The sequence below is a fragment of the Opisthocomus hoazin genome, chromosome 12 (genome assembly GCF_030867145.1).
Source record: "Opisthocomus hoazin isolate bOpiHoa1 chromosome 12, bOpiHoa1.hap1, whole genome shotgun sequence".
In the NCBI taxonomy this organism is placed as follows: domain Eukaryota; kingdom Metazoa; phylum Chordata; class Aves; order Opisthocomiformes; family Opisthocomidae; genus Opisthocomus; species Opisthocomus hoazin.
Window position 1 is genome coordinate 20540294 of NC_134425.1, and position 13654 is coordinate 20553947.

The 13654-nt window shown below is 40.1% G+C and overlaps 1 protein-coding gene across 1 annotated transcript in view; it reads right to left on the minus strand.

The window, feature by feature from the left end:
- NKD1 (NKD inhibitor of Wnt signaling pathway 1) overlaps positions 1-13117 on the minus strand; it is a 179981-nt gene extending 166864 nt beyond the window's left edge. Inside the window, exon 1 of the mRNA XM_075433871.1 lies at positions 13044-13117. Coding sequence (XP_075289986.1) covers positions 13044-13085 — 42 coding nt within the window. The 5' untranslated portion in view covers positions 13086-13117. The remainder of the gene's footprint in view (positions 1-13043) is intronic.
- Between the last annotated feature and the right edge of the window lie 537 nt (positions 13118-13654).

The following is a 13654-nucleotide window of genomic DNA, read 5'->3' on the forward strand; positions in this document are numbered from 1 at the left end:
AGCTGGAAGGATTCACCTGAGGATCCTTTAGTAAGCCAACATGAAAAAAGGGAACATGTGGTAACTGAGCTCGTCATTAGTTTGCATTATCAGCTCTGTACAGGGTAACAGCACATGTGGAACTCCCTGTAGCTAGTAAATAGCATATAACCAAAAATTATCATAAAAAGAAGAGCTGTCATGGAAAGGTGACAAGCACATGGCCAAGAAAGGGAAGAGATTGCCCAAGAAGTGCAGCACAATCCATGTTAATTCCTACTGTGTTGTTGATTAGTGCATAACAAAATACTTTAAAAATTACCGTCGGAAGTTTTATTGGAAGAGATGGAATTAGATGGCAGATCTGAAGAAATGCAGGGCAGCAGAAAACAGCTGACCAGACGTAATAATTCAGGACTATCGGATTGTAAAGACTGTTAAAGTCCACTTGCCCAAAGACTCCTGCAACAGTACTAGTTCACATAGTCTCACACAAAAAAACAGAAGTAGGATTGCCTTAACACATCACCTTATATCTCATCCATAGAGGAAAATACCTCTCCAGGGCAATACAATACAGAATATCCCAAAAGAGCAACAACCTACAGGATGCAGTGTATTCGAACTAAAGTTTCACCTTCAGATCCTGATCAGTTATAATTGATATCAAGCATATAAATATTAATAATATGTTTATATATACACATATAAATATGGATATCTTAATGACATCGAGTAACATATGGATAGTACTATATGCATATGCATATTCTTTGATAAAATTATAAATTCATTTTGAAAAAACATTCTGAAAATTCAACTTCTTAAAAAACAGGCACAGACTTTGCCTGGACATTCAAATTATAATGACTGCTTTCTATTATTAAGTTTGTTAAACTATCGTTATCAATTTGAATAATTTTGAGCATGTGTGGTTAATTCACAGATCCTCCTGGTTCTTTAACTGAACAATATGTTCGTCTTTACTTTGCAACCTCAATGATAGCCCTGGTTTCATTTTTGTAATGGTTTTTGTATTCAAGTCCAGAGGAAACTGGATTTCAGTGATGGGTGAAATAGCAATCCCTGTGTGTGCTATCAAGCACCTAAAAAGCAATGAGCTACAAAAGGGCTACAGTTACTTGGAAACAGAAACTTAAGGAAGGAGCTTTTCTCATCCCATAATCTCCTATGCTCTGTTGTTAGCACCTTTCCCTGGTTTTGAACCTGTAAGAAATACTGTATTTATAAAACAGATTATGTTCCTTTTCTTCTGTGTATTTTATCTTTCTTTAAGACTGTCACCTTAAAAGTATATATAATACCCAACTATCAGCAGATTCCTGTCCAGTTGAGATTGTCAGTGATCTCAGAATAAGCCCTTCAATGGGAACCACAAGTTCGAAGTTATTCAGAGGTCTGCATCTGCTGATATCCTTTGGAGGGAATCCACTCCCTCTGACACCTCATGTTCTAGGAATCTGCTAACCATCGAGGCTCTAAGGGTTCTTCAGAGCTGAAGAAAAATCTGCAAGCCATTTTCCTAACCTGATGAGCCAGGTCAGCAAGACAATAAAAGAAAAAATGAAAGAAACTAACATAAATAGCTTTTGACATCCAGTGCCATAAAAGTAAAAAGCTTTAAAACTTGGCATCATACAGAAGTTAGCTAATTATAGTGGCGCCATTCATGACGATATAATTAACCGTATGTCTGCATTTCTATTATAAACTCCTATTTTCAGAGGTTTATGATACAGCTTTAAAAATGTGCTCTGGCCAGAGACTTGGCATGCCAAATCTCACCATGGAAGCAACTTCCCCCCCCAAAAAAAATGAAGAATAAAACCCGGCTGCTTTTTGGAAAAAAAAAAAATCTTATCATAAGGTAACAAAAATAACAACACAGAAATAACACCTTTTATGCACTCAAAGACTTTGGGGTTTTAAAAAACTAATTTTGTCTTATGTTGTGTGATTTAATGATAGAAACCCCTCCAACTACTCATTTCTGGAAATGCTACTGTACTGCACATAGCCTAGGCTAGGGACATGTCCAAAAATTACACACTTCTAACAAGGACCTGCTGTTTGAACAACTCCTGCACTTAAAACAGCCTGACATCTTCTTATTCCTAATGGGCTCTTCCTTTTTTTCTCTCGTTTTTCTCCTGAAAGCTGTATGGCTGCCAAATATCTGATCTTATGTGAATTCCTTTCCTGCATTTAGCAAACTTAGAAGTGATTCCTTATGGAAAATGAAACACCCTGCAATATGCAAAAGAGACAAGTTACCTGACAGTGGGCAGGCCAAGCTAACACACATACAGTGCTTAGGTCTGCTGGCAGCACAGGTAAGTTTTCAGGTCCAGTCTATCGCTAGGCAGACTAATTAACTGCTCTGCAATGGGTTGGTTCCCTGTGTGACTTTAGGCTGGTCACTTGGTGACTTTTCCTATCTACATATTATCTCCCCGAGATAGACACATTGAAGCTGAGCTGTTATGGGTGACAAAAGGCTATACAGAAATACACAGAAATTTTGTTTCTTACTCCGAGGTGAACAATCAGAGCTTTCACCATACTTAAAGAAAACATGACGGGTCAAATATTTCTCAGTGAAGTTTGCAAAATAGAGTTATAGCCAAGGAATAAAATACTCTAAACATCTGCTCTTTTGCTCTTTTCTGTTGACAGTACTTCTTCAAAATGACTTTTTTTTTTTTTTACACCTACTTAAAATTATATTGGATTTATTTATTTATATACACTTCTAACAGAATTCCTCAGGCCAAACATTGGTCTCATCCCTAAAATCCTAATTTCCTTCAGCCTGGAGAAGATACTGTTTATCCCTTCAACCCCCTCAGAACCCTTTGTGCAGATTTGTGTTGAGCCAACGTCTGTGGACCTCAAAAGAGTTTTGACTGACTTATCAGTCAGACTGATAGACACTTTGTGATCCTTCCAATGGTACACAAAAACATAGTAAGTTTCTTCCTTTCTCTTCGGAGATGGTCATTTTTCCCTCAGAATTCTGTCTTTTAGGACATTGTTAGGGATCCAAAACAATATGAAGAGTCATTTTGTTCCCTTTGCAACAAAGCAGTTTGTCACTATTTTTTCTCATCCTGCTTTCCCCCACATAATGTAAGCCTACTTCGTTTGGATAGTGTCTCTGCAACCTTTGTCTGCATAATTGTATTACAGAGCTACAACTTTCCTTCCCAGCAAATACTATTTGAATACTTTCTAGATGAAAAATTATACTGATTCTCTCAAGGAGGCCAAACAACGTTTTTGAAATGCCAAATGCACATTCTGTACTAACTCCAGTGGTGGTGGTCTCTCTACTGTGTCTCTCTGTACTGTATCTCAGGATATAAGGTCCTAGGGAAAAAAAAACAATAAAACAAGCACAAAAGAGAAAGCCATCTCTATACCACTGAAACACAGAAAACACAAGAAGTCTGGAAGTAATGCCATGCATATTTCATCCTTGACTAGAAAGGTTAAAGAGTAAATAAAAAAAAAAATCACATGATATCTTACTATTTACAGTAACTATATAATACAGTTTTGAGCACGTTCCTCAGAGCAAACCATGCTTAAACATTTGGAAATGTTATTGTGGCTGGAGCCCAGGTATCTGGTGACAACATTCGTGATGGAGTTGTTCGAATTCATAAACACACAAATGCAGCCAACAGCTCTGAGTACACCGGGGACTCTTGCCAAGGGATAGAAGTTTTCCTTCCCTTGCTGGTAAGGTTATGGAGGGAATATAAACTGTCTATTTGTACATGAATCATTATGATTCCTAAGAATATCAAGGGGGCCCACATCACAGCTTTTCTCACTAAGGCTACCAAGATCACATATCCTTACCAAGCTAGCAGAAGTTAATGTGCTGTGTACAGGCTGAAATGCTACCCAACCACAGTGGCACAGCACAGCTTCCTAGGCAATATATCATAGGGATATAAGATGCCCCGGACATCTAAAAGAAGTTAAGAGATATACTGTACTATAAGGTCATTTGTCAAGTCCGCAATGTTGGTTAAATCTATGGGTGCCCTCTTGGTCCAGCTTCCAAGAGCTCCAGGTGTGAAACTCCTGTGGTAGTCAATGGTATTTCCTGTGAGTAATCTGTGCTTGAAGCAAACCCTCTGCAATGCTGCCGGCACCCAAGAGATCCCCCAAGCCTGGTTAAATAGGAGAGGGATTTATCAAAGGACTAAAAAAGTTCAATGCAAATCTGCCTCAGAGTTATCTCGGATATAGCTACCACCTCACTGACTACTTTCCTGTCAGTATATACGAAGAGCTACATGAATGAAGATGATAAAGGATTAGATTATGTTCTTAATTAAGCGACGTATACCTGGAGAAGCTCCTCTGAAGCAAATGTAGTTATAATCCATTTATTTTGGTGTAAATGAGATCAGAATCTGACTTTAGGAAGTTACCTGACAATTTGCAATGCAGCAAAGACTAAATGCAGTCTTCAGTAGACATCAAGCCTCCTAGAAGGATAATTATTTCAGCCAGTGACTTGTGTAATCTGTGAATTACTTGGTCATATACTATTTTTCAGGCATTAATGCAAACACATAGCAATGCGAACACATGGCAAGGCAACAAAAAGCAGCCAACTACAGACACCTGTAGGAACAATAACTATCTTCTTTGTCTCAGTTATTTTTCCTCCACTGTGATTTAATCTTTGCTGTCTGTTACTTTCATAAAAAACATTTTATAAACTATCTATTACAGAATGGGACAGATGAAAGGGTGTTTATATAAACTGCATTTTGATTTCTACATAAGTTTGAGATCTAATTCCAAGTTCACACAAAACACTGACAATTATATTTTAAATACACATAGAGTTTAAACAGAGACAGCCAGGAATATTTTCACAACGCATTTTCATCTGAAAATGCCACTTCATTAAAAATTCAACAGCTAAAAAAAAAATCTGTTCAAACAAGGGAAAAATGGAAGAGAGGTATTGAAATTAAAAGAACATACCTTCAAATGAGAAAGTTCCCTTTTTCATTCAGATTTTCAAAAAAGTAGATTAAACTGAATTTATAACATTCAAAGTCTTCAAATAAAACTGTAATGTCTCAATAGAATCAGTACAAATTTCTAGGAGATTATACATTTGAATAATATTTAGATTGGCTTTTCATCCAAGCTTGAGGAAAAATATTAAATCTTGAAAATTCTCATGAGTTAGGGTAATCATAGTGTGCTCAGCAATACGGCTAATCTAACTGCTCAGAATATCAATGTCACCTTGCATTGCAGCACCATCAGTGCTCCGTGCCTCAAGTGTTTTCTCATTACTTGAACAATAGTTGGAAGAATGGTAGAATTTCTTTTTTAAAGAAAACTCTGATTTTTTTAAAAGCAAGAGATATTTTGATTTTTTGAAAATTTTTACAAATCTAAACCCACATTTTAATTTAAAATACTTTAGTTGAAAATATTGCTAAAATGTAGTCCTAATCTAGAACTTTCATCCTTTTACTATGCCTCAAAAACTTTCTTAATTGCAATAGTTAACAGTATGTAATGGATACATTAACCTTAGCAACGTGTTTTAATTTTCTGCAGTGAGATTTTCTTAAGCAACATTGAAAGCTAACAGAGACACTAAATCAGTAAGAGGAAATATTTTTAAATTTACACACTTCATTCCAAATAACGTATAAAATATCAGAATCGGTATTTGATTGAATATCCAAGATATCTCATATGGACATTTCTGAAGGCAGAAGATTTTTTTAAATTTTCAGTTCTGAGAAATTCTTCATTATTACAAGCCCTGTTGAAAAAGTCACGTATTTCCCACGGGACGTAAAAAAGGGTCTCGTCGCAATAAACTGTTCAGCCCTGTGCCCACACTGCCTTGCCCAGTGTTCGGTTCTGCGTGCGAGGGGCTGTCAGTCTGTCTCCTTGGGGAATTCAAGGATTAGGGGGGGGTTGCGAGCCTTTACTTCCCTCTCCCGTGGAAAGAAACAAGGAAATCACAAATTCCGTAGTTCTCTCAAACTCAGTGCCTCGGCTGCAGCGGGCACCACCTTCTCACGCCGTGGTTTAACAGCTGCTCTGGTTTCCACAGCCCCGCGCCAGAACGCCAGGCAGGGCTCGGCCCCACCGCCCGCCGCCGCTGCGCTCCCCCCGCGGGCGCACGCCCGGCCGCAGCTGCCGCCGCCAGCCCGAGTGCCCGCCTGCTCCGCCCGACCGGGCGAGGCCGAGGCCGAGGCCGGGCGCGACCCGCGGGCAGCCCCGCTGTGGCGAGGGGGCAGGCGCCTCGCCGGGGCCCAGACACCCGCGTCGCCAGCGCTTTTTTTAGCCTCGGCCTGTCGGTAGGAAAACGCCAGGCGTCGCCAGGGGCGGCGGCGGGGCGGCGGCCCCGGTAACAAAATGCCTTTCGCGGGGACGTTCACGCGGCGCGGAGAAAGCGCCGGGCTGCTCCCTGCGCGGCCCCCGCTGCCCCTCCCGTCACGTCCCCGGGCTGTTCCACCGCCGCGGCGGGACCCGCCCTGTCGCTGCCGCCACTACAGCTTGTTGCGCCCTCACGGGTGGGCATCTGCCACGGGAAACCGCCGCTTGACACGGAAAGGTGTCACCTCGCCCTCGGGCCACCAGCTCAAGGCTGGTTTAGGCATACGGCCCAGGTGCAGGGCAGCCTGGCAAACATCCGCAGCCCGGATTTGCTGCGCACTCCGAGCAGGCAGAGGTATGCGCAGAAAGCCGACTCGGAGCAGCGTCACGCAGCGAAGGGGCAGCCTGACTCTGCCCCCTGGTCTCAGCCCCTGCAGTGTTTATGCTGGAGTGCTAGATACTCTCAAAAACAAATGCTGGAGTGAAAAGCTGACATTAACATTACCGGCATTTAAGCTTGCAGTCAGTCTTAGATTGTTGCATAAGTCTGGGCCAAGGGTACACAAATTAGTTTTCTTCGCACCATTACAACACTAAATCTTTTAAGAATATATTTGCCATGCCATTTAATTTTATTTTTAACCACAATTACTATAGCCATATTCTACAAAAACTATACAGTGCACTGCAAAAAGCAAATGATGAGCTTCTAAATCAACTTTTAAGCAGTTTAGATATTAAAACTTATTTAAGAACGATGGCATTCAGAATATTCAGGTGCTGTTCTCATTTCATACTACTTCAGCATCACGGCTTGGCTAAAGGATCTAGTCAGTTCAGTAGAAATCAGTATAATGATTCCAATATTAAGAAAAAGCAAAGCAAACAACAGGGAATATGATTTAGAGATAGTACATGTCAATTTTAAAATACCATCTTTTCACTTATGTGCATTCCCACTGTGCATGTGTGAGAAAGATCTGCTTTAATGTATTTCTAGATCAGTTAGAAGTATCTGCCAATACAGCTACAGCACAGTGAGCTTGAGCCTGCTCTGGCTGCTGTATCACAGACAGGACAGAACAGAACATCGCTCTGCTCACCACAGACGTGCTGGAGAATCCTCATCTCTCTGGGGACAAAGAGAGAAGCAGTCATGGCAAATAGCTTTACCTATAGGCCTAGAGCTAAGGCTGTAGTATATTACTGGTTGCCACAGAAAATACGAAACTGATTATTTGCCATGAAGTGAGAGGGCTGATTCTCCCCAGCTGTACATGCTTCTGGCAGTGTAAGGGATCTGCCTCTCGCCTTTGGTCTCTGATCACACAAGGCAAATCTGCCTTACCTCTCTCTTCATCCTCTTCTTCACAACCATGTCTGAGACAGGGTATATGATCAAGGGAAAAAAGGTATGAAGAGATTTATCCCCTGGCTGACCTTGGCTATACTATCAGATTCAGATAATAGTATGACTGCACGAACAAGAGAGTACTGTGCTTGCTTCTTCAATTAACGAATCACTTGTAGCACTTACAATTCCACCAGTACTGCTGGCAGGTAAATTTTCACCCAGAGAAACTCTATAAAATATACTCACAATGACACACAACTGACTAAGCCAATAAAGTTTTGTAAGAATTACTTAGATAATCTAAATTTAGTGGCTGTGATGGGAAATGTTCACTTCTTGCAACTATCCTCTAGCATTCTACAACAGGAATACAGGTTTTTTAAAATTCCCCTCAGCTTTTCCATAAGTATTGGAATATTGTAATTGAGTCAAAATTGTTTCCATGCCACCCATGTCAAACTTCACACTGCACCACACCATTGCTCACTTAGTAGCACTTTTAATGAATATGTCTATTAGTATCTGACATTTGGTCCAGTGTATACAGTACCACTGAGATTCTAACATGTTGCAGATTAAAGATGCCACACATGCACAAGTAGCTAGCGATGACAAAACAGACACAAGGGGAAAAAATACATGCTATATGCAGCTTTGAAAAATTGTATTTCTTACATATTTTTAAAGCATTACACGAATAATCCTTTTTTAACCCTCCCCTCCAAACTGCATGCTAACAAAGGGATTCAGATTATCTACAGTTTTTAATCAGAAGTTTGGAAATGCAGAAAGCATAGCAAAAAACAGGTGTGTCCTGCCTTGCTACGAGAAATTCAGTGTTGCCTACTTAAAACCAACTTTCATTAGGCATACACTTAGTTTGTTGGAGACGAGTAATATTAAATAACCAAACATTTGACTCTGGTTTGTTTGTAAGTGTTCATGAAGGGCAGAGGAAGAGAAAATAACAGTTTAATGTAGTTCTACCATTAGTTATATGTATGCAAAACTGAAGTAGCTCAAGCGAAATCAGCAGAGATCTCCAGATACACTGCCATGGCTGACAGCAGCATTTGGCTCAGCTGCTTACAAAGCTCAGCAGCGGCTATCATCCTTCTTCAGTCACACCAGCACAGCAAGCGGTACTTTGGAAAGAAGCGGGTAACTCCTTAGTGGCACATCTGTTAGGTATAGATGGCATTCATACGAATAGCTTTGCCAATGGATGACATGCCAAGTCCTTTATACTAAAAGGCTTGTGCATGATGTTAATCATTCACTCTCTGCCAGTTAACATGTTTATCCTTCTAGGAAATACTTTGATCTATACTGGCACTTGAAATATAGCAACCAATGTTACTAGACTGGAAATGAACAAACAAGATCTTGTGTGAATTGCCAAATGGCACAGCAAAACGCAGGAAGCATGTTACAAAGTGTTGCTTAGCAACTAGAAAAGGCCATGCACTCCATTTTACTATTTTGGTTTGAAATAGAAAATAAATGGCCTTATAGTTATTTGAAATACATGGAGAGCTAGAACATAATACCGCTCTGGAGAAATCTGTTTGTGAGGAGTGTGTATCATGGGAGACTGAGAGACTCTGAACTCAACATTCAATATGGAAGTGAAGGAGAAACTGCCTTTCAGATATTTTGCCTTAAAATGTAAATGTAAAAGTAATTTAAGTTCAGTGCATGTATTCTGCTATTCAACCAGGATTTAAAACGATTGTTTATTTTTACCTTTCATCTTCAAATGTTAAAAGGGTTAGTTTTTTGCAAAGAAGACTATTAGCTTATCCTCTGTTTGCATGCAAGGAAATGGAAGTTTAGAGCAGTTGGTAATTTACCCATGCAAGTTGCCAAACTGTGAATAGATCACAGGCATCCTGAATCTCAGCAATCTGAAGAAAGCCTCTGCACAACACAGCCTCCGTCCTCCCTCTTACACAGCTCCCCCCATGCCTGGCAGCTGGTCTTTAATACACAGATATAAGTAAATGCCTAACAATACTTCATATTCATACAGGAAAAATAAAAGGTCTCTGAAAATTCTAAGTCTCCCATACCTGGAAGCAGTTACTGTCTTTATTTTCCAATACGAGAAACTGAGGCAGGTATGAGTACTCCTCAGATATCGCTCAGCCAAGGAAATTAACTTGCAAACATGACCTCTGTTTTAGCTCTCACTCCAGGCGATCATGGTGCTGAAGCCTATACACCAGTCCTTGGCACATATGGAGGAACTCTGCCTAACTCGATGGGAGTTGAGCGAGAAGAGCTCAGGCCCAGACAGGGCTCAGACGTTTGCAGCAGCATGGTATAGCCGGGTGAACTGAGCACAAAGGGGCAACTGCTGTCAGGAGGTGTCAGGCCCTAAATCTATGTAAGGTTGTGTAAGCTTCAGCCAACAGCCTTCTACACAATACCGCATACGTCTGCTGAAAACGGTGTTTCCCGTAATTGCATTGTTTGCTTAGAAGGGACCTGAGATCCGGATCAAGTTCAACAAGATCTGTGCCATTCTAGTTAGTGCTGTTTTTCAAGCACATCCCTTCAGTGAACAGAAAGCCCTCTGAATCCATGACCAGACTTTCAGGGCCAGATAACTGACTGTTTCGGCTTCTTTCAAGTTGTATCGCGGTAGACACACACAGTATCCTGGATACTGGACAGATTTAAAAGTGGGAAGAAAAGGTTCCAGCACACTGGCTTTAAAAGGGAGAACAAAGTAAGTGAGGATCAGAGGGAGGAAGGCGATCGCTATGACACTAAGACAATTAATCACTGCCAGATGTTAAGGGTCACACAGCACTGCATGCTGGGAAGATCAGCAGGGGTTCTTGGACAGGGTATAGAGGGAAAAAATAACCTGTCATGTCAGTGAACTAGTCAGGGGCTTAGGGTTCCTGTCGTTTAACTATTAGTGTGCTCTTAATAAAACGACAATGCATTGCAGAAGAAGGGAAGGAAGATAGGGGAGTTGGCAGAAAAGAGGGAGTGACATCTTAATAATCCCTGTCTGTCAAAAGCACTAAAAATACCATCCCAAATTCAATGTTCTTACTTTTGTAATGAACGCGCCAGGGTTCCTGTTTGATTAATAGAACACTTGTTGACTGACAAGGACAAATGTGCACATGGTTTGAACACAGTGCTGTGCATAAATAATTTAAATTGTACTATGGCCAGAGCTCAGCTTGCACTGGGCTTTCTATGATAAACCCCTACCCCAGTAGTTCATAACTTGGCCTTAAAAGAAAAGCGCAGAAGTCTTCAGCCTAAAGTTGGACGGAGAAGGCTGGTTGGTTTCTTTGAAGTATTAAAAAGAAATCAATACCCTTTGGAAATCACAGACCTTTGTTAGGGTAGTGATGGTGGTGTCTCTATTTGCTCTAGTTGTACGTCTCTCACATTACAGCAAAAGGCAGATGGCTTTACACATTGAATAATGCAAACAAATCTGTATTCATGGTTCTTCCCACTCTTCCCCAATAACAGCAACACGAGTGACAGGAATACACACTCACCCCAAAAATGGGGGAGTTCCTCCTTTGAACTTCAGAAATCATTTTCAAATGGAAGGGTTCACAATATTTTGTAAATGGACATTTACTTGCAAATATTTGCTGCATTCCTTTGGGAGATGATTTTAGTTTAGCTAAGCTGCTACCTCTTCAAAATGAATCTTTTCCATAGAAAACCAGGCTTTTACCTCAAAAAGGGTTCTTAAAGCAATGTGTCAGTGCTCAAATATTTATTACCTAACTATTTCACACCCCTGGGGCCTACACACTAACCTAATGGAAGGAATAAACAATTAGGACATTCCTAGACATGCTGAGTATCTCAGATAAGACCTACCTTCAAAATTTCTATCAATCCTGTACAGGTATGATATGTGTGAATTCAGTCGTATCAGTCACAATTTACTTTTCTGAGTATTTTACCCATCGGATGTGAACATGCAAACACTTAAAACTACGTAGAAAGTGTTGGCTTTTTTGCCATTTTTTTTTCTGCCAAATCAGAGTACTTCTTTAAATCATCATCCAGGGAATAAAATAGCTATGCTAGTTTAAGCATTTCATCACAATATAGTCAGAATGGAACAATATCCCAGTTGAATATATTGTCAGATTAAAAGCTATAACACAATTTTGCTGAACAGTCCACCTACTTTCTCTGAGATCTGCTGTTTCCTTTCAATTTGTTAGATCTTATAATCTATCAGATGACTTTTGGTGGCCTAAATTCCAATCCAGAGAAGCGCTGATGAGCACATTCAACTTCCTTAGCAGCCATAAAAGCTGAGATTCCTTGGTACCTTTGAGGAGAGCTTGGCTTTGCAGAACCAGCAAATAAGCATTAGTTTTTTGAGTTGTTCCAAGTATATTTTTGGGGTTGTTTGGGGTTTTTTTTTGCAATTAATAACGTGTGAATTACGTGAATAGCAAATTTACATACATTACATTATATAAATATATAGATCTCCTTTTTTGCCCTCTTCTATATTAGATAATATTAAGAACTAGATAGTACTCAAAATGCAAGTAACCATTTTCAACAGCCTTATGTCTCCTTCAATCATTGTAAGAAGCTATTGTTTATTCATTTCCTTGACTCACTAACTGGAGTCTCAAATTGTTCTTGCAGATCTCCATCGATTAGGCAAGTCTTTATAGCAACCTCTGTGTTGCAGTCAAGTTGTATAAGAAAATGGGATGCACAATAGCAACTTTTGCAGTTTGTTGAAATGAACACAGTCAAGACTCATCATTCCTCTTCCCACCCTTGCCACTAAATGACTTCAGGTAAGATTTGGCCTGTGCTTCAGTTGCCTCCTTTGGAAAACAGAAGTAAGTGTTCCCCAGCGTTGCTGATCACAGATTTTCCAGTATTAATGGGCATCACAGTATTGCACAGAACTATTATGGAATGTTTCAGGAGAAAGGAGAGTCAACAGAGAGCTTCCATGTAACAAGCAACTCACATCAGTGCTTAAAAAAGCTGCTACGGTAGCACTCTACAGAAGGCAGACATTGTTTTACATGTCCATCTAGACAGCAATAGTATCTAGTTATCTAACCTTCACTGAAGTTAATGTAATACTTTGAGTGATGCAACACATTAAGAGTTAACTTACCAGCATTACTTCATACCATTAATGTCTCCATCATATTTATGTTAATATATCGTAGCAGATATGGAGTGCATCTGCCGCATTTTCTCTCTATTTACGTAGCACAGAAACAAGTCTGGAACTTGCTTCTTAAGCTCTCTGTCCCACAGTTCAGTTTCCTCTTACCTTTTCTTGTTGCAGTTCACTGATGTCAGAAACATAACACATGGTTGCTGCTGCTTCCAGGTGGCTCAGGATGCTGCGTGTCACCATGTTCTAAGGGTGCTTTGACATGCACTGAGGTTTGAGGTACTTTGAGGCATGAAGAAGCCGCCTGAAGTACTGATGCACCATCTGAAAAAAAAAATTAACACAGAACTGGTTACACAGTACAAAGCACATCCTTGCCGCATCTTCAACAAATAGTTTTACCTTGTGGGACTGTTTGCTGAAGTTACACTCAAAAGATAAAAAAAAGTAAAAATACAATAAATGCTGTATGTATGCCAAACATCTTTTGGGTATTTAATTTATCCTAAGAATTTGCAGTTTATAAAGAAGGTGAGAATAATTCAAGGCCACTAGACACACAGTATCATCACATTGCTACAGTCCTATGCAACCCAGTTGTGATGTTCCATCTACTTGGACTATATGAGCCACTTCATCATCTTAAGACACCTGGCAAATGACCAATATCTGTTTTTTGTCTGTGTGTTCTCATGGATATAGCAGATTGGACTAGATTAAACGTAAATGTGCGCATTATAGAGATGCATGCAATAGTCTGCGTAATT